The 21,506-nt window shown below is 34.1% G+C and overlaps 1 protein-coding gene and 1 long non-coding RNA gene across 9 annotated transcripts in view; one reads left to right on the top strand and one right to left on the bottom strand.

Moving 5' to 3' along the window:
* ANO5 (anoctamin 5) overlaps positions 1-19,698 on the top strand; it is a 92,047-nt gene extending 72,349 nt beyond the window's left edge. For all 5 annotated transcript variants that reach the window (XM_054524571.2, XM_054524570.2, XM_024255406.3 and 2 more), the window contains 5 exons: positions 6,674-6,804; positions 9,163-9,368; positions 10,948-11,126; positions 12,444-12,549; positions 15,887-19,698. In XM_054524571.2, coding sequence (XP_054380546.1) covers positions 6,674-6,804; positions 9,163-9,368; positions 10,948-11,126; positions 12,444-12,549; positions 15,887-16,108 — 844 coding nt within the window. In that variant the 3' untranslated portion in view covers positions 16,109-19,698. The remainder of the gene's footprint in view (positions 1-6,673; positions 6,805-9,162; positions 9,369-10,947; positions 11,127-12,443; positions 12,550-15,886) is intronic.
* Positions 1-21,506, bottom strand: part of LOC129048665 (uncharacterized) — a 78,364-nt gene that overhangs the window by 6,752 nt on the left and 50,106 nt on the right. For 2 of the 4 annotated variants that reach the window (XR_008511192.1, XR_008511195.2), the window contains 2 exons: positions 17,889-17,989; positions 11,809-14,286 (listed from right to left, as the gene is read on the bottom strand). This is a non-coding gene — a long non-coding RNA (uncharacterized LOC129048665). Of the gene's footprint in view, positions 1-11,808; positions 14,287-17,888; positions 17,990-21,506 lie in introns of those variants that run through there. The other 2 variants (XR_008511193.2, XR_008511194.2) reach the window with 1 other exon arrangement.

Below are 21,506 nucleotides of genomic sequence, written 5' to 3'. Positions count from 1 at the left end.
CCCATCCACTTTAACTGCACTTGAAGCCAGAGACTGGGTTTCTTCTCACTTATGAAAGAAGACTGAAAACACCATCCCCACACCTTCCCACCTCCAATATATACACGATTTCATAGTGCCACTTAGGGCTGTATTTCAAGTACTAACAAAAGAAGAACATGGACTTATCCTTACAAATGGTAATAAATGTAAGCCTAGCCTTCTAGTTTCATGCTTAGATATACCACATCCATAAGGGAAATAGCCAAACTTTTTTTTTTCTTTTTTTTTTTTTGAGACAGAGTTACACTTTGTCACCCAGGCTGGAGTGCAATGGCCCAATCTCGGCTCACTGCAACCTCCACCTCCCGGGTTCAAGCAATTTTCCTGCTTCAGTCTCCTGAGCAGCTGGGATTACAGGCATGTGCCACCACACCTAGCTAAGTTTCTGTATTTTTAGTATAGATGGGGTTTCACCATGTTGACCAGGCTGGTCTGGAACTCCTGGCTTCAGGTGATCCACCCGCCTCAGCCTCCCAAAGTGCTGGGATTACAGGTGTAAGCCACCATGCCTGGCCCCCAAATTTTATTTTAAGTTCTAGCTCTAGATTGAGAGCCCTGAGGACTGAATGGAGGCAATACCTAAACCAAACAGAAGATGGGGGATACATATGCACAGAAAGGGAGAGAGACAAAAGACAGGGGAGGTAAAAGAATAAAAAAATTTTTAAAAAAAACAAGCAAATTAACAACAACAACAAAAAAAACCCCTGAGCCTTCCTAATAACGAAAATTTCAAAATGTGATAATATTTAATGCTACAAAGGCTGTGAACAAAATCAATTATTAGAAAGTGAACTTACTCCAGCTGATATTTCTAACTAGAATATTCTGGCAAAGCCCTGAAAAAATGATGTTGACAATACTAACAACATAAGGAAAGGTGATACTGTCATTAAAACAGATCAGGAAATAAATAAAAACTGACAGAAATGAAATAAGAATAAGTAAATATGAAATGGAAGCAATTACACATAAGGGAAAAATTATACTTTAAATAATGAGTACAACAGATGGGAAAATTCCAGAGTACAATTCCAGCCTGGACATGGTTGAAGAATGTATTAGTGAATCGGAAAATAATAGTGAGAAATTCCTACCTTGTACAGTGTAACAAATATATGACATTTAATAAAAATAAAATAAAGATATGTTAGATTAAGAGGCTTCCACATTAATCTACTAGTAGTTCCAGAAAAAGGTAATTGAGTAAATGCTGAAGGAAAAAAATATTCGAATAGGTAATTGCTGAACATTTTTCAAAAATGAGGAAAAACACAAGTTTCAGAAATGGAAACAAATTCTGAGTACGAATCAAGATACTAAAATTCAATTCAAGATAATAGAATTCAATTCATACCCAGATTCATTATGGTGAAACTACAGGACACCAAAGATAAACAGACAATCTTTAAAAATCTTAGATGAAAAAGATTAACTTTATTCAAATGAATGACACCTACACTATCATCAGTTTCTCATCAATAGCATTAGATGCCAAAAGATAATGTTTTCAAGGTTCTCAGTGAAAATAATGTTCCCCTTTCATTTCTAGAACCAGGTTAACTATTATTTAAAGTGCTGGTAAAATAGACATTTTTAGACATGAAAAGACTAGGAGAGTTTGCATGTAAAATTGTCATGGAAAGAACTACTGAAAGATTTTCTTGAGCAAAAAGAGATCACAAAGTGAAAGTACAGGATGCAAGAAACATTGGTTAGCACAGAATTTGTTAGCTCCAAACAAATGAAATCATTTGGTAGAATCTAAAGTCATATAGAATTTGTGTGGGGAGAACTACAAAATCCTGATTAAAGAAATTGTAAAACTATATAAATGGACAGAAATATCATGTTGGTGGTCAATTATCCCCAAATTGATATATGGATTTATTGTTATTATAATCAAAATATCAGCAGGATTTTTATAGGTATAGACAAGTGGATTCTAAAATTTATATGGAAGGCCAAGGAACTAAAATAACCCAAACAAGTATGATAAAAGAAGAATAAAGCTGTAGGAAATACCCTACTCAATTTTAAGGCTTACTACAAACTATATTAATCAAGACAATGTAGGATTGGTGAAGGGATAGTTATATAAACCAATGGAATGGAGTAGAGATTGTAGAAACAGATATTGCAGAAATTTGTTCTCTAGCCAAATATGACCATTTAATTTAAGACAGGTGCAAAAACAATTCATTGATGAAAGAGTAGTCTTTTTCGTAAACGGTGCTGGAAAAATTGAACATCCCATATGCAAAATAATAAAACTCTATGTGAAACTTGCACCTCATTCATAAATGAATTCAAAATGGATCATAGACAAAACTATTTTTTAAAAAGCAAGGAAGTGTTTATTATAAAATTTAAGATAATGGTTATGGATGTGGGGATTGAAGAATTTATAAATGGAATGAAGCACATGAAAGAGCTTCCGAAATTTCTAGCCATGTTCTGTGTCTTGAACTGGGTGATCTCTTTTCCACTGTGACTCCAGTGAGAGTATGCTCGTCTGTTTGATAGTGTCTCAGAAACCACAGGTGCTTTTTCCTCTTTACATCATCATTCATTTTTCCTCTTTGTGTTTTGGTTTGAGTATAAGCAATATACAAATGTTCCTCTTAATCTACATTTGCTACAGTACTTCATATTGTCTTATTAATTTTTGCCAACTGGGGGTTATAAATGATATCTCATTTTGGTCTAATTTTGCATTTTTCTGATTAACAATATGAATAAGCATTTTTGGCCATATTTGTTTCCTTTTCAATTAAATGCTTGTTCATGTTGTTTAACCATTTTCCTACTTGTCAATCTTTTTTCAATTTATTTCTATGAATACTTTTAAACTTCTGGTTACTGGTTTTTGTTTATTTGCTTCTTTTTTGGTTATATATGTTGAAAATATTTTATTTTAACATAACTGTTATATTTTTATTTTTTAATAGTATGTTTAGGTCACAGTTTCACAACCACAGAATTATTGATATAATTCTTAGTTGTGGGGTGTGGGTTATCCTTTGGATTGTAAGATGTTTGACAGCATCCTTGGACTTTATCCGCTAGATGCCAGTAACTCATCCCTCTCCAGTTGGGACAACCAAAATATCTCCAGACAGTGCAATTGTGTCATTGTGGGCAAAATTACTCCCAGTTGGAAACCACTGCTTTAGATGAACCAAATTACATAACTTTAATATGGTAGAATTTATCAATCTTTTATTTTATGTGTTAGCATTTTTAAAGAATTGTTTAAGAAATATTTTCCTACCCAGGATTGTAAGACATTTTCATTATTATTGACTATATCGGTTAAAGTTATGCCAAAAGTAAGGTCCTAGGCAAAATACTGGATATGCAGATGTACTGATAAAAAGTTATACGGAAACACACACACATACACAAAGATATTCTCATATACTTACTTCTAAATTTTTTATATATGTTAACATTATTGTTTTTCACTTTCAAATTATAAATATACGTGGATGGGATTTTTACGTTTGATATGAGATACAAGTCTATTTTTTACATATATGTGTATATATATGTATAAACTATATATTTGTATAAATCCTCATATTACCATTTATTGAAAAATTCCTTTTTCGTATGCTCCATCATCTACAATACTCTTCATCTACATACAATATTATCTACAATACTTTGTATGCCATATAAACACTATCTACATACCATATAAATGTCTACGATTGTATATATATATATATATAAAATCTATCTACAATTATACGAAGTGCAAGGCTATTTCAAGTTTTCCATTCCATCCCAAGATTTGTTTATCCCTGTACCAGTACAACAATCTCTCTCTTTTTTTTTAACTGTTAAGTTCGGAGGTACATGTGCAGATTTGTTACACAAGTAACTTGTGTCATGGGGGTTTGTTGCATAGATTATTTTATCATCCAGGTATTAAATCTAATACCCAGTACTTATTCCTCCTGATCGTCTCTCTCTTCTGACACTCCATCTTCTGATAGGCCCCAGTGTCCGCTGTTCCCCTTTATGTGTCTGTGTGTTTTCATCATTTAGCTCCCACTTATAAGTGAGAGCATGTGGTATTTGGTTCTTGCATTAGTTTGCTAAGGATAATGGCCTCCAGCTCCATCCATGTTCCTGCAAAGAACATGATCTTGTTCTTTTCTATGGATGCCTAGCATTCCATGGTGTATGTGTACCACATTTTCTTTATCCACTCTACCACTGATGGACATTTAGGTTGATTCCATGTCTTTGCTATTGTGAATACAGTACTACAATCTCTTAATTAATACAGCTTTCTAAGTCTTGATATCTGGCGGGGCAACATTTATCAACTTATTTTTTATCTGTAGAACTGTCTTGGCTATTCTTAGTCTTTTTTTTTTCTTTTTATTATTATTATTATTATTATTATTATTATTATTATTATTATTATACTTTAGGCTCTATGGTACATGTGCGCAACGTGCAGGTAAGTTACATATGTATACATGTGCCATGCTGGTGCGCTGCACCCACCAACTCGTCATCTAGCATTAGGTGTATCTCCCAATGCTATCCCTCCCCCCTCCCCCCACCCCACAACAGTCCCCGAAGTGTGATGTTCCCCTTCCTGTGTCCATGTGTTCTCATTGTTCAATTCCCACCTATGAGTGAGAATATGCGGTGTTTGGTTTTTTGTTCTATATAAATTTTATAAACATCTTGTCAGATTTTACATGGAAAAATAATTTGGCTTTTTCATTGAAATTATATTTTAATTGTTTCAATATAAGCAGTTGACTTTTTTTTTAATAATACCAAGCCTTCTTACTTGTGAACATTTAAATTGGACCTTAATGAATTCTAATAAATATTTTAAACTTCTACATATAGGTCTTATAAATCTTTTGTCACATCAATTTATAGGTACTTTTTAATTGCTATTGTAAATGATATCTTTTTAAAAATATATATGTTTTCTACTTGTGTGTTGTGGGTGTATAGGAATGAAATATATTAATAAATCCTAATATTATTTCTAATCATTTTTGTCTAACTTCACTTGGGTTTTCTATTCAGACAATCACATCACTGTTAATAATCACAGATTTCTCCTTTATTTCCAAATATTTTGCCTTTCTTATTTTATTTTACTGGCTAAGATCTCCAGCAATCTTGAATGTGATCATGCAAATTCTTCTTTTGTTCTTGATTCTAAAGGAAATGCTTCAGAGTTTTCCCAATTAAGAATGCTGTTTGCAGCCTGGTTCATTGGCTCATGCCTGTAATCCCAACATTTTGGGAGGCTGAGGAGGGAGGATTGCTTGAGCTCAGGAGTTCAAGACCAGCCTGGGCAACAAAATGGGACCCCGTCATACAGAATAAAATTTAAAAATTAGCTAGGCATGGAGGCGCATGCCTTTAGTCCCAGCTACTTGAGAAGTGGAGGCAGGAGAAAAGGTCAAGGCCACAGTGAGCTGTGATCGCACCACTGCACTCCAGCCTGAGTGGCAGAGTGAGACCCTGTCTCAAAAAAGAAAGGAGACAGGCATAGAAAAAAAAAAAGGAGAGAGAGAGAGAGAGAGAAAAGGAAGGAAGGAAGGGATGAAAAGAAAGGAAAGGAAAGGAAGGGAGAAAGGAAAGGAAAGGAAGGGAGAAAGGAAAGGAAAGGAAGGGAGAAAGGAAAGGAAAGGAAGGGAGAAAGGAAAGGAAAGGGAAGGGTGGGAAGGGAAGAGAAGGAAAAGGGAAGGGAAGGGAAGAGAAGGGAAAGGAAGAAGGAAAGGAAGGAAGGAAGGAGAAAAGAAAGAGAAGGAAAAGAGAAGGGAAGGGAAGAGAAGGGAAAGGAAGAAGGAAGGAAGGAGAAAAAAATGAAAGAAAGAAAGAAAGGAAAGAAAAAAGAAAGGAAGGAAGGAAAGAAAGAAAGAGTGAGTTTGCCCTAGGATTTTAGTAGATATTTCTGATAAGATTGAAATAATTTTTTTTTCTATTTCTACTTTTCTTTCCTAAGTAGGTTTTAATAGATCCTTAAAATATATCAAATGCATTTTTCTGCATCAATTGAGATGATTTTATATTTTTCACCTCAAACCAGTCAATGTGATATATAATTGATTTGCTAATTTAAGTTTCTTTTTTAAAAAGCCTCTTTTTTAAAAAAAGTAGTACGTTATCATGATATATCATCTTTTTATATAGCATGGAATTCAGTTGGTTAAAATTTTAATGTTATTCCATTTATTTTCATATTATGTAAGTCATTTCCTATTATAATCAATTTCATATTTGTTTGAATTTTCTTCTGAGCATCATGACAGCATCAGGATTAGTAAGTGGTCTTAGTGGTAACCCTCTCATCCACTTATTCCTTAGCCAAACTGTCTCTGAGTAAATATATTTCTCTGAGCAGAGTAAAGATTGTCTTATTTTCTCAATCACCCTAATAAAGAACTCTTGACTTCTGCATGTGTCATGAAAAGAACACCAGATTTTGATTTTCGCTTTGGCTGGTGTCATTTCTCTTTGCTCTGTGATCTTAAGTTATTTAATCTCTAATTTCTGCCAGTTTCCAGATCTAACACTCTGATTCTCTGATCGCTTTCTTTTTAGTCCTATTTCATATATTAACTTTTATCACTTCCAACAGCTTGGCTTTGAATTGGTGGAGACGCCGAAAAGCTCGGACAAACTCTGAGAAGCTGTATAGTCGATGGGAGCAGGATCATGACCTTGAAAGTTTTGGACCCCTTGGGCTTTTCTATGAGTACTTAGAAACAGGTAATTTTTAACCACTGTTTTGAAACATAGAGTCGGCATGAATGAGTGGTTTTTCAGCTCCTGATACTTCTTTCTGCCTTGCACATGGTAGGTGTTCAATAAATCATTGGCTGGTTGGCAAAAAAGATGAGTGGAGGGATATAAAGAAAATTTGTTCCCTATTTCCCTGTTCCATCAAATAGACTGCAGAATAAAGTTTAGCTTCAAAACACCAATCTCAGAGACATAATTCCTGTTAATTGAATGTTAATATTGTTGAACCAAATCAAGTAAGAGTCATTTTTTAACACCCATCTCAAATTCGCTTTGATGGCTATTTCTCCATTTGTTTGCCTCAGTGACGGCTCAAAGATAGAATAAGTTGCCTGGAAAACATTTCCAGAGTTTGACTTGCAATTAGTATATGTCCTTTCTGTGAGGCTAAAAATAAGGCTAAAAGCGATTGTGTAAGGGAAATACAAGCTGAACACAAGAAACATCTAAAACATTGCAAGATTTGAACAGGAGAAGAGACCCTTGAGGAGCAGCTTTCAGAGAGATTTTTCTGGGAACTGCTTATATGGTCTGCTCAGAGCGTTTTCCCTCAAGCAACTTTCTCTGTTTCTCTCACAGAATTAAGGAAACTGTTTGTTTGAGACAGAGTCTCGCTCTGTCTTCCAGGCTGGAGTGCAGCTGCCCGATCTCGGCTCACTGCAGCCTCCGCCTGCTGGGTTCAAGTGATTCTCCTGCTTCAGGAGAATTGCCTGTAGCTGGGACTACAGGTGCATGCCATCGCGCCTAGCTAATTTTTGTATTTTTAGTAGAGTCGGGGTTTCACCATGTTGATGGCCTCGATCTCCTGACCTCATGATTCTCCCACCTCGGCCTCCCAAAGTGCTGGGATTACAGGCGTGAGCCACAGCGCCCAGCCAGGAAAATAATTTTCTTACCTTTCAAGGCCCATAAAACCATGGTAGAAAACATGAGATGAGCCAAAATTCTTCATACTTCTCCAGTGTAATACATTATGTGATACATGGATTGAAATGTAAATTTAGGGCAAATAGAAGCTATTTTATAGAACTCTTTGTAAAATCAGATAATCTTTGCCCTATAAGGTGATAAGGCTATGATTTTTAATTAATTGTGTAAGTTTCAAATGAGTTTGCACATATGTACATCAGAGATTACTACTGAAATTAGAAAGTTGAAACAAAGGTTTCATAAGATTGTTTACCACTTATTAAGACATAATTAATTTATTCTGAAAACTTTATATATTATCTCAAATTTTGAAACAATTCTGCAGAGTATTCATTATTCCACACATTTTATTGTTGTGAATTCTGAAACTTGCATAAGTTAATACATTTTTTATGGGCCACAAAGATTTTAGGTAAAGATATTAGATGTGAACTAGAAAGTTCATGCTGCTTCTACATAATACTTCCTTTTCATTTTCTACCTTGTAGGTTAGGTAGAGAAAGCAGGAAAAAAAGGAGGTGAATATGTATTTTTGTCACTTGATAACAAGACGGATTCAGTCAGACGAGAGAAGCTAAATTCCAGAAACATTTGAGATGTATTTAAAAATGGAGGAATAACGGAATTTTTTTAAATTTTTTTCCTTTAATGGAAAGCCATTTCCATTAAATGGCTTATTATTTTTTTCTTCAATCATGTGGGAAGCTTGGGCTGTTAGTAGCATGGGTTATTTTACCCTAAACGTCGTTGGAAACAAAAGAATAAAAGTGTGGCAATAAGCCAGCTTACACAGGTGTGGTCCTCTGTTGAGTTTTAATGAGGAGAGGGAATAAAATTTATTTAGAAAGATGTCATGATAGTAAGGAGAATCAAGACCTTAACAAATTTCTTGTTCTAGAAAATGTATATTTCCTTTTCTCTCTCTCTCTCTCTCTCCCACACACACACACACACACACAGCTGGCTGCTGGGATTATGCAACTGAATCAGTCATCATTCCTGATCTCAAAAAGTAGATGGGCTAGCAAGATAGAAAAACTTGGTTACCTCACTAAATTGCTAATACAAATGTAAAGACTAGACCAGCATAAACCTAAGCTTAGCCCATAATAAAAGGCAAAGAGGAATAGATTCTTCCTTCTAACAAGCATATCTCTAAAGGAAGAGCAAAGAAGGAACTCAGCCATGCATGCCCAGTTTCTCCTTCTAGTTCTAGCAAGCAGATAAGTCACTATGCCTCCTGTGGAGAGCAGGAACTGGACAGATGGACAGAAGCCTGGATTGTCGTATTCGTGTGGATCACTCCAAAATGAAGGAAGTAGCAGGATTTGGGCAGGGTGTTCCTGTCTTTCTCCTTCACAATAATGAATTCATGCCTTTTTCTTTTCTCTACAGTTATTCAATTTGGATTTGTTACACTATTTGTGGCCTCTTTTCCTTTGGCTCCTCTTCTTGCTCTCATAAATAATATTGTAGAGATTCGAGTGGATGCCTGGAAACTTACCACTCAATACAGGAGAACTGTAGCTTCTAAAGCTCATAGCATAGGTGTTTGGCAAGACATTCTTTATGGAATGGCTGTCCTTTCTGTTGCAACTAATGTAAGTAGACCTATTTCGGTGGGGTAACTTTGTATTTCATTTTGGGGGACGTGGGGAGATGTGAATGATGCTTAATCTTTACATTGATTTCATTATGGTGATACTTTATAAAGCTAAAACATTCCGAAATTGTTATGCACTAACCAATACAGAAAAACCTATGTCATGCAAACTCTTAGAAATACAAGGACAATTATAAAATTATTCTCATTGAAGTATCATGACACAGTTTCACAGCATGTGACAAAGTAGACAGAAAATAAGTAACAGTATAATGTGTTTGAATAAAACAATTAAAAATGGATTATATTTGTATTTGTATACTACAGAGAATATACATTTACCTGTTGTGTTTATGAAAAACTTATTAAAATTTAAGAACAATAAATTTCCAAAAGCATAACTTTTACAATACATTTTCACTACAATATACTTTATAAATTGAAGTTGATAATAAGATAATCAAAAAAGAAAATCTAACACTTTTAAGTAGGCCTCCTATAAGAGAAAACAGAATTGAAATCATAGAGCTTAATTTAAATGAAAGCCTATAGGAATGAGCCAAAACCACTATTACAGATAACTCCATTGCCATACATTTTTAATTATTAAAAGAAGACTGGAAAATGAGCTGAGTATATAACTTAAGACACTATCAAAAATTGTAAATCAAATTGATAGAAAGTAGTAAAAAAGAATAAAGATGTAATCAGAAATAATCAAATTAGAAAATAAAAAGCAGTATAATTGCTAAGTAAATCAAGAGCTAGTTTACTGGAAAGACAAATAAAGTAAGTAAAACTCTGAAAAAAAGTATGAGAGACTCTTGTGTACCTATTTACTCCAATAAATTTTGAAATATATTTGAAATGACCACTTTTTTAGAAAGCAAAAATTGCCAGATCTATTCTGTAAGTAATAGAAAGCCTGAATGTACCATTAGCCATATAATTTACATTAGATTTTTTTAAAGCGTAGCACTAAAATTATAGGTGCCAGAGCCAGATGGTTTTAATTGACTTATCTAATCTAAAAGAAATATGCTATTTATACTATTCCAGAACTTAGGAAAGGATACAAAAATATCATTTCCATGGAATCAAATACTGAAATTAATTGCACTGAACTGTGAGAAATTTACAAACACATGATATTCTGCTTCTTCATTCCTTTCCTGTTAATCTCTTACACACACACACACACACCCTGCAGTCCTACCTCATTGAGTTAATCTAAGAAAGTTAATTTGGTTAAAGATAGTAGAACTGTGCTGTAAAACAATAAGAAATGTAAGAAATAGCAAGGCTTAATGGAAAGAACATGGTTCTTGGAGACAGATACATTTTGGTCTGACTCTCTACTTAGCCACTTTGAAGCTATGAAATCTTGGAATACTGATCACACACTGTAAATGAGCTATTTTGTGTTTCAGGACAAAGACTTGCATATTACTATGGTTTATAATAGTATTTAATCATTTTGCATCTGTATAATTTATGGTACTGAGAGATGTACAAATCAGACATTATTAAAACTAAATTGGCAGCTGATGATCTTCCTCTTTTTTTTTATTCTTCAGGCCTTTATTGTTGCATTTACGTCGGACATCATTCCCCGTCTAGTTTACTACTATGCTTACTCAACAAATGCCACACAGCCTATGACAGGATATGTGAATAATAGCCTGTCAGTATTCCTGATAGCTGATTTTCCAAACCACACTGCACCTTCGGAAAAACGAGACTTCATCACTTGCAGGTGATTTGTTTGTTTGTTTAGGTTTTAGTTTTATCCCTTAAGTGTATTTCTTAAGTTATCTATTACCTTTCTGTCTTACAATATAAAGGATTTTCTTAGGGCAACAAAAATCCTGTATAAATAAAGTGTATCCATTCTAGAATTCACACATTGCATGATTCAGATTCGAAAAGGTAAAATGGTGAAAACTAAGATTATGGGTAAAGATAACATTAATTAAAATTTTTTTCTTACTTTCTAATGTATCAGAAGGATTTGTCACCAACAAGTGCCCCTTAGTCCAAAGCTGCAATAATCTATAGATCATACAACATTGTCAAATTGTATATACATTTAACTTACTTAAATTTATCTGTGTCCTCAGAAAAGAGAGTGAGACAGAGAAATATAATATGATCAGTGATCAGTTCACCACCTATCCTACTAAAAGGTTTTATACTGTATAGGGAATATAAAATTGCATATGTGAACCTACTCTTTTTACACTCAGTGTATCATGTACTGTGGGATCTTTTCACCATACAATTTAAAGACACACACACACACACACACACACGCACACACGCTTATCAAGGCCACTTAATTTAAACCAGCTGTTTCATTTGAGACTCCAAACAAAAAAGCAAAATATTGCAAGACAAGCAGACATTATTATATTGTTATATTACATATTTGAGTATAGTTAAATCATAGCCTAATGTGTTTAAGAGCATGGCCACTGGTGTCAGATTTCTGGATGTGATTACCCCTTAGCTGGACTAAATATTTGAGGAGGACCAGTATCCAGTGACTTTATAGAAGAGAATGAACTCACAAAGTTGAACACTAAGAAAACTTCAGAATTGTGTTAAGAAAAACAAAGCAATACAGCATCAGAACAGCCAAGAGAAAATAGAGTTCTAAGAATATAGAAGTGGCCTATAATAGTCTTATTTTTGAAAGTCAAATCAAAGGATTAAAATATACCTGCAGTTTAAGGATAGGAAAGAAGGAAAGGACTGGGAGTGTTAAGGAGTGGGAAAAGAGGAAGTGGAAGCAGCAAATTTTGAATAACTCATTTGAGAAGCTTGTCTTTGAAGGGTAAGAGAGAAGTTCCTCTTGTGTGTTTCTTCTTAGATCTATTTTGCACATAAGTAGCATATACCCTGACTTTATGTGAACAAGAAAGATAAAGGTTTCATAATATCAATTAACTTTGACCTGATTTTTCTGATCAACTAGAAAGGTCTGTTAAGAGAAATAATAAGAAATTATGTTAGGTCTCTCTAGTTGAAGCTATAACTATTATTTTTTTTTGCATTTACTTCCACTTTTCAGGTACAGAGATTACAGATATCCTCCTGATGATGAGAATAAATATTTTCATAATATGCAATTCTGGCATGTCCTTGCTGCTAAGATGACCTTCATCATTGTTATGGAAGTAAGCTGTTCTTAACTTTCATTCGGGTTACTCTCTTCTCTCTTTAGGCAGATATTTCTAAAGGTAACCTCTCATCAGAAAGTTAGCAATATCTCAATAAATTGTCTTGAAGGAAGTATTGTATTTGTTGTCATAAAAAGCACCTTAGGGATATTCTCAGTACAATGGATTGCCTATTATTCACTTATTATTGTTGAACATGTCATGGTGACAGAAAAGGAAAGGAAAACAAATATGGTTTTTTCCCTTCAAGTCAGGAAAAGGGGAAATAACCCACTGATTTTACAGAATACCTATTATTTACTAGTTCCAGAGGCTGTATTAAATCATAACAACATTGTAAATTAGACCTTATCAGTCACCTTTGAAAAGGAATCTGAGATTCAGCAAAAATAAGTAGCTGGCTTAATGTTAACTAACTAACATTAGTGCTAAGTCTCAATGCCAAATGTGCCTCACTCCCAAGCTTATGCTCTGTCTACTATATTATGCTTCCTCTCTTGTGGAATATCTACTGTAGTTATAGAGATAAGGCATGCAAGAAAAGGTAAACAATACAGAGGCAGTACTGGACAAAGTTTCAAATTGAGTGATACAAATCATAGGGCAAGAAGGCCTATCAGGGAGGGAAAATAAAAGAAAGGTACTTTTTCACCCTGGAATAAAGCCCGATAAAAGACAATCCTAACCCAAGAACATGCCATTCCAACCAGTTTCTGTTTATTTTTATTGTTATCAAGGTTTCACATGTAATTTTAAAAATCAAATAGTTCTGCATGGCAAAAAAACAAAAGAGCAATCGTACATAATATAGCTGCCTACCCTAAAATCCTAATATCCAAAGTAAACATCTCAGTTTTTTTAACTCATTCTTCTAGTAGTTGCCCTTGTATGGCAAAAGAAGATCATTTTGCAGTTATATATTTTCATTTTTTAGGTTTAGCTACCAATTACTGACATTCTACTTTGGCAGATCTTACACACACACACACACACACACACACACACACACACACACACAGAGAAAGAGGGGGAAAAAAAACTTTCTCCTACTGCTCAATAATTAAAGCATTTTTTTTTGTCTCATTCTGAAATTCAAAACCTCAGAAAACAGGAAGTATTTTGATAATTTATTTAGCAGCAACATATGATCTAATTCTGCCTTTATTATTTTTAGAGTGACTATTCATTTACTTTGCTGCAGAAATATTTAAGTGTTTGATACAGAGTGCCACCTGAGACCCTGCTGGTTTATACACTAAATTACATATTTTTAATATTAAATCTCAATTCTGAAATATTTCTGTCCATCAGAGTTTTGATTAAGAGATTTTATATAAATACAGTAGTCAGGGTTTATAAATTATGACTTTATAAATATTAGTCACATCTGTTTCCTGTCTTACATTCTGAACATATTTCTTTTATTATAATTGTACTTTTCTTTTCTCCCTCTGTCTCTTAGTTCCTTATGAATTTATCAGTCTTTCATTCCAACATTTTGCATCAGAAGTTTAGATCACCTTTCAGCCAGTAAATTACTTCAGGAATTCTTTTGTTTTAATTTATTTATTATTTGTATTTAATTTTTGTAATCATTGCAGGCTCCACCCAAGCATCATCCTGGGACTTCTCTTCATCTTGTCTTCTATTGAAGACTGTATTTTCTGCAATCTATGTTTCTCCCATTTTTGGTTTACTAGCTTATTTTGGTGAAGCACATCTTCCAGTAATTTTCTGAGGAAAAATTATGGACAGTCCATTTTTGAGAAATTGAATATTGAAAATTTCTTTTCTTTCCTTACATGTGATTATTTGGAATAGAATTTATAATTAAAAGTTGTTTTTCTTAAAAAAATTTTTAATCAACTTTATTTTGGTATTCCTGAAATTTTGAAGATATTGCTTCATTTTCATTCAGGTTCCAGTATTGCTACAAAATGCAATACTATTCTGACTTCCCAGTCTTTGTGTATTATCTATTTTTAAAATCAATGCGGTTTTAGGATTCTGTCTTTAGCCACATTTTTATGAAGCTTCACAAGATGGTTCTTTGCTATTTGTCAATATTCATTGTTTTAAACACTCATTGAGCCCCTTAGATCTAAAAACGTACTTACCCTTCAAGTTGAGAAAATTTGCTGGCATAATTTCTTTGATAAATTTTTTCTTTCTTTGTGCTGTCTCTCTGGAACTGCTGTTATTCAGATTTACACTTCCTAGTTTGAAATTTGAATTATTTGTTTTCTATGAAAACCTGGATTAATATCTTTTTAAAAATTCTACTTTTTTCTTTTACTCCTTTCCTTATATCTGGTTCTTTTCTTTTTTTTTTTTCTTTTCCATGTCAGAGACGACTTACCTACATATTTGGTGGTTCTGCTCATGTTTAAGAGTGTGGCAGTGAAAAGCTGATTTTAAGCATTTTGTGCATACAGGAGTGATGTCACTTGGTGGGTTTCACTGTAGGTTGATAAGGTAGTGAGCTGACATTTTCATTGGATCCTTACAAAATTTTGACATCCACATTTCTGCTTTTACAGAATAGTTATTTTTCCCAGAGAAAGCCCTTTAAATCTGTCTATTGAGATATTTTGTGGCTGCCTATGTTCTAAGACCTGAGCAAGGCAGAGGGGACTAAGTATCTCACAGTTCATTGTGCTGAATTTCACTGCTTTTACATTTTTTTAAATATGTTTTCATACCTCCACTGTGTCTGGTGCCCCTGGATTCACAGCTTTCTGGTATAATCTCTGCAGAAAACAAACTCTTCAGCTGCTTCCAGGGTATAGTATGGAGTGAAAGAATATCTGGATACAGATGGGAGAAAGGCTCTGAAAATTCAAGTGCTCCTTATGCAAATTTGTATCTAATCCTCTTGTTTTCAACTCCAGCTCATACTAATACCTTCAAAAGTCCTTATTGCCTTCTTTCCTGAACTTTTCTGACAATCTGAAACAAAATTGGCTTTTGTCTTTTTGGTTTCCACTATCAGTCACCACATCACCATTTGCAAGTTTGCTAGCCTTTTTCACTCTTTTGAGTCTGATTCCTTTATAAATATTTTATCAGGTTTTCGGGAAGGAACAGTGATAAACAGTATATTCAATAACCATGTTTAACTGGAATATTGCTAGTTACATATTTAAGTATATATTTATTTGTTTGATATTGATCTTTGTATGAAAGTCCTAGGACAGGGACCATATCTTCTCCCTTGCCTTTCTGCCTCATATGTTGAGCAGTTTCTTAAATAAGTGAAATGATTTGTAAAGACTTTCTGCTGAACATGTGACAACTCTAGTAGTGTCTAATCTTTCCTTTATATTTCCTCTAGCATGTTGTATTTTTAGTTAAATTTTTGCTGGCCTGGATGATACCTGATGTTCCAAAAGATGTTGTGGAGAGAATCAAGCGAGAAAAGTTAATGACTATCAAGATTCTCCATGATTTTGAGCTCAACAAATTAAAAGAGAACTTGGGAATTAATTCTAATGAATTTGCCAAGCATTTCATGATTGAGCAAAACAAAGCACAGCTGGCTAAATCAACAATCTAATCAGCATAATGAGGAAGCAGCAGGTGGCCTGCCTTACTTCACTTTATCCTCTGGGTTTAGGGCCAGACCCCAGAAGCCATGTGTCAATTTTACCCTTTCTTTTTTTTTTTTTTCTTTTTTTTTTAAACTCAAAGTTTTTATACACTTTTATACAGGCCAACTTTGTGATGTTGGAAATGTACTACTTCTCTGCTTCATTGACTGGGCCCTCTCCAGATGTTGTTTTCTGAGGTGCTGTAAATGACTGTTGAAAGTGCAGGTAGAATCAGAATACTGGGAAATTATGGAGTCTTACAGTTTAGTAAGAAACACTGGCCTTGGGCTGTCCCATCACTTTCCAGTGCATCTATTTATTTTTATGGTCTTCTCTTGGGTTATTTGATACCTCCTTCACCATTAAGAAAAATGTTGGGGCAAAAAGAAAGGGATCAAAGAAACTGACTGAGCCCTATATATCCTATCATTTTAAAATATGCAAATGAATTGCCAAGATCAGATGACATAAGAAAACTCACATATTAAGGTGTTAATGTATCATAGCAGAGGTTTATTCCTGACACATTCAACTACCATCAGAATCCCAGATAGTTCTTCCTGGTAAATGCAGAATTCCTTTTCTCGAGACTGAAATTTTGGGTTTCAACATAAAACAACTTGGTTCTTAGAGATAATAATTTGGTTATAATAGTTTCAAGACTGATCTTATCTGGAAAACAACATTATGAAGCTGTTAGATTGCTTCAGGTTCTCAAGCAAAGATACAATAGAGAAGTAAATGTGTTTTCTTAGTAGTTAATGGATGCAAGACAATGTATATTGATTAATTTGTTGGTTTTAATTTAGAAAATTGTTAAATTATTTCTTAAAAATCACTTTTCTTCTGGAATGCCAATTTCGCATCATGAAGCCTTTTTGTATAAGTTAGGTACAAGTTGTTTATGATAAACATTTCTTTGCTTTAAAATAATTGCAAATCTTTTAATAAGTTTACAACCTTTTCTATTGATGTGTCATCTTATACAATGCTCAGTGCCTTGTTCCAATACCTCTGACATACAAGAAGTCATGTTGTTAGCTAGTGATTTGATGTGATGTAACCTCTTAAATGTAAGCTAGTCTTAAAGAAATTGTCAGTGTAATAACAACCACAGTCTTGAACACTGAAAGTGAATCAACCAACTAAGAATGAGTTCATGGACTTAATAATCTAAGGGGGAAAAAATGTTTGTTGAATTATTCCTCTCAAATTTAGGCTTGTGTTACATCCACAAAAATCCTTGTTCTTTTTTCACTTAAAAAAAAAACTATGTACAAATTTGTGTATCTATATACACACATATCTATATATATGTAATTATTAGCACTAGAGGGATATAGTCCAGTTATGTAGTATTGGAATCTCTAGTTTCAAATTATAATTCATCTCCAAAAGAATATTGTTTTTTAATCACATACATAAGAAATTTTATCACAATATTTAAAACTAATATTTCATTATCTAATGCTAATAAATTATTGTGGTACTGCCAGTATTAAATATATGGCAGATGGTATTAACTACTGATCAATAGTAAGCATATAGAACTGGGGATTATGGATTTATAAACTATGAGATGGTCACCCCAGTTTGGACTGGGACTAATCCCCAGTACTGATTTGTCATCCACTGAGTAGACTTTATGAATATTTTTGGGTAATTTGAAATGATCTCATTATTGAAAGATGATTTCATATGTAGAGGAGATAATATTTCTTTCTTGAAAAGACAAATCAGGATTACCATGATGTGTGCCACCAACGCAGGATCTTTGGCTTGTCAAATCAGATTCTCCGTTGCTACAGTGTACAGTGCACACGCTCATATTGCTTCCTTCCTGGGTGCTGATAAAAATAAGAAAGAGCATGAAAATTGGTTTCTTGAATATAAGCTTTAATTTTTAAGGCTTAAAAGTATTCATAGAGGTAGACTGTATGATAAATAAAGACAAATTTAATTCACAAAGTTATCTGTACATTGCAGTTTTAAAATATACCAACTAAATTATTGGGTTTCTGGAAGTGAATGGAGAAAACAGCAAGGCAAGAAATCATTTTTAAGATAAGTAAATAATTCCCATAATTGATAGATATTTTCCTTTTAAAATGTTATGGACTGATATTTTTTATTCACCTTTAAATTTCTTACCAAGAAGTTTATCTTTGTTTTTCAGATTTAAAAATGAAATACAGGTATTCCTCACTTTCCTGAAAGCATGCTAACCAAAATCAGGAGCCAAACCAATTCAGACAGATGTGTCTCATCTAATTAAACCCATTGGTTTTTATGGGAGGGCTGCATTAAGAGCGCCCAACCACCACATATAAGTTGATAATTACCAGCATGGCAGGTGATTTTATCCGCTGACCAAGCACATAGTTTTGTTTTGTTTTCAGAATGTTCTAGAGAACATTTGAGATTTTATGTGAAATAAAATTTTAAGTGCCAAAGCCAAAAAATACTTAACTCTTTTCAAATGCCCTCTTTCATCCTTGCCTTCATCAACTTTCCTTTGCACACAGGAAGCAAACCTACTTCAAAACATTTATTTTAGAGGAATCCATTAAGAAGGGATTGTTTTACTTAAATGAAATGCTGTCTTATATTTGCTGTGTCTTTTGACATCTCTTAGCTTTAACATTCTTCTTTTAACCAAGCCATTATGCAAGTTATCAAAGAAGAGGAGAAGGAAAGGAGGACAGATGAAAGTGACGGGAGATGAGAAAGAGGAGGTGTGAGGAAAGAGTTATTTCCTTATGAATTCTGGGTGTGTTTCTTTGGAAGAAAGAGCTGTTCCGAGGAAGCTTGGTCCAGCTGTGGCTGATAAGAGGTCTATCTCTTAAAAAAGACACCTAATGAAAGTGAGAGAAGAGCTAAAGAAAATTTCAATGTGACCACTATTATGTGTCAAAATAAAACTTAGATTCCAAAGTGATTTTGTAGTGTTGGGCGCTATAAGTAGGTATGGATCTTTGTTGATTGACTCCAGTTGAAGGTGAGAAATCTGTACCAATCATTCAAAAAGGGAATCTATTGTTTTGAAAGAAACTCTGTTATATTTCCTTTAAATTGTTAATAGTTGTTATGTAACTAAAGAATGTTATGAAGAAAAATAGCATTGCAAAAAGTACCACTGGGAGGCTTACAAGTCAGCCACAATGAATCGGTATAACTACTGTGTTATTCTTTTTCTAGACAAATTTTGACTCTTCTACTTTTATGTATAATAATTCCAGCATTCTATTTATTTCAGCATTATGTGAAAAATGATGAGAATGTTAAAAAGAAAATAATAGTGTGGTTTAATTGGTATGAGATACCTGCTTCCTTCTCCTCAAAGGTTTGACTGGGTGTATCTCTCCTATGTGTGAGATTATGTCCCCTGGTGTTAACAGAGGAAATGAGTGCTCCTTTTTAAAATTTCTTTCTTCCAAGTTTTTTTTTCCAGGAAGAATAATATGCAGTTATGCAGGAAAAGCTGTCTTAAATAATGTGTACATAAATCTCAAGAGAATCAAATTTACAGAGTGAATAAAGTAATACTTAAACTACATTTTGACATGAACTCAATTTATTCTTACAATAAAATGTTGATTTTTTGGAGTTTAAGTACTCCTTTTTTAGTCATATTTGTTGTTTAGAAACATTAAAGTGTATATATATAACGTGTTTAGCTCATGAAATTACATATTTTTGCACATTTAGATGTTTGCATATTAACGATGCAAATTCCTTGAAGTAAGAAGCTGGATAATCCAGAAAAATTTGAGACGGTGGTAGTTTTTGTTGTTTTGTCTCTTTATTTTTACTACTTTGGAAGATAAGGTGAACAGAAAGTCCCACAAAAAGAAAAATTGCATGTTGAAATGTTACCGGTAGTTAGATAGGCAATGAGCGGGGCAGGAGTGGGCTCCCGACACACTCACTAGGAATGTAGGTGATGGTTGCACGATTATCACACTGCTTCTCTAAAAATGATAATTCTACAGCCAGGGAGAGGCAACCTCCTGGTGATCCAAACCTGTTAACATTAAAAGTGTTATTTGAATGCAGGCCCCAGGGAGAAGCAACTTCCTGGGCATGCATGTTAAGAGACAAAAATGGCGACGATCTTCCAGGCACACTCCACCTGAAAAAGGAAGCAAGCCTCAGGTGGGCGTGTGTATAATTCCCTAAACACACTGCACATGTTTAATTCCAAAGGGTAAGGAGAGCACTGCAGATGCAGAAAGCCCACACTAAGGGAAGAATCATGGGAAACAGGGAAGCCGATAAAGTCCCAGGATCGTGGTTAAATGCCTCTTTTTTCTCCCCTGGAGCTTCAGGTGCCCACTTAGGTCTCCTCCCAGTGAATTTTCCTTTTTTTTTTTTTTTTCTATTCTAGAGCCTTTTAAAATAAACTCCCACTACTGCCCCCAAATGCCTTGGTCTCTTTTTCTGCTTTATGCCCCTCAATTGAATTCTTTCTTCTGAGGAGGCAAGGACTGAAGTTACTGGTCCCATACGGATTTGCCTCTGGTCACTCAGGGTAACTTGGATGTCTGCCACCGCTAACAGAAATAGCCCCCACATATTTTTTCTAGTCTCATGTTTTTCAAAAAGAAGTCCAAAACCTTGTTCATCAGAATTATCTGGACCTCTTGTTAGAAATGCATATCCCTAGGTCTTATCCCAGATCTCTAGAAACAGAGTCTTTGGAAGAGATGCTTTAAAAAATCTCTCCAGGTGTGTTTTGGGGGATGGGGGTGGGGGAGCAATAACAATGATGAGAATTTCATAAGATGCCAAACTCCCTAGCCCAAAGTATTTCTATAATGACTCTTAAACATTAATTTATTGTTCCAGCCCATTAAAGAAGTACATTAAGCCATGTAGTCAGGGTTTCCAAATTTGTAGAACTGTTCCAATTCTGTTGTATATGGAAGTAGTTAAAATCCTACAGCCTAAGAGCTCTAGCCCTTTAGTTTCTACGTATTTTAAAAAAAGGAAATAGTAAATTAAATTTATTTGCTTTTACCAATATATTCAAGAAAATAAAAGTATAGACTGGACAGAAATTAAGGTGGATATATCACATTCTAAGAACAAGTAGAACAAATAGTTTAACATACAAGATTTAATCAAGAAAGCAAAGCTGTTAGGAATATTATGGAATAAAGGGTTGTTTATAGAAAACAGACCTTTTGAAATTGTGAAATAAACTGGAAAGCAACGGTCTGGAAGAAAGATTTGGAGGGTAATATGGTTTGGCTGTGTCCCCACCCAAATTTCATCTTGAAATATAGCTCCCATAATCCCCATGTGTCCTGAGAAGGACCCAGTAGGAGGTAATTGAATCATGGGGATGGGTTTTTCCCATGC

This window comes from Pongo abelii, chromosome 9 (genome assembly GCF_028885655.2).
Source record: "Pongo abelii isolate AG06213 chromosome 9, NHGRI_mPonAbe1-v2.0_pri, whole genome shotgun sequence".
Taxonomy (NCBI): Eukaryota; Metazoa; Chordata; class Mammalia; order Primates; family Hominidae; genus Pongo; species Pongo abelii.
Note: the sequence above shows the minus strand (reverse complement) of the source record. Positions and strands in the feature narration are given on the sequence as shown.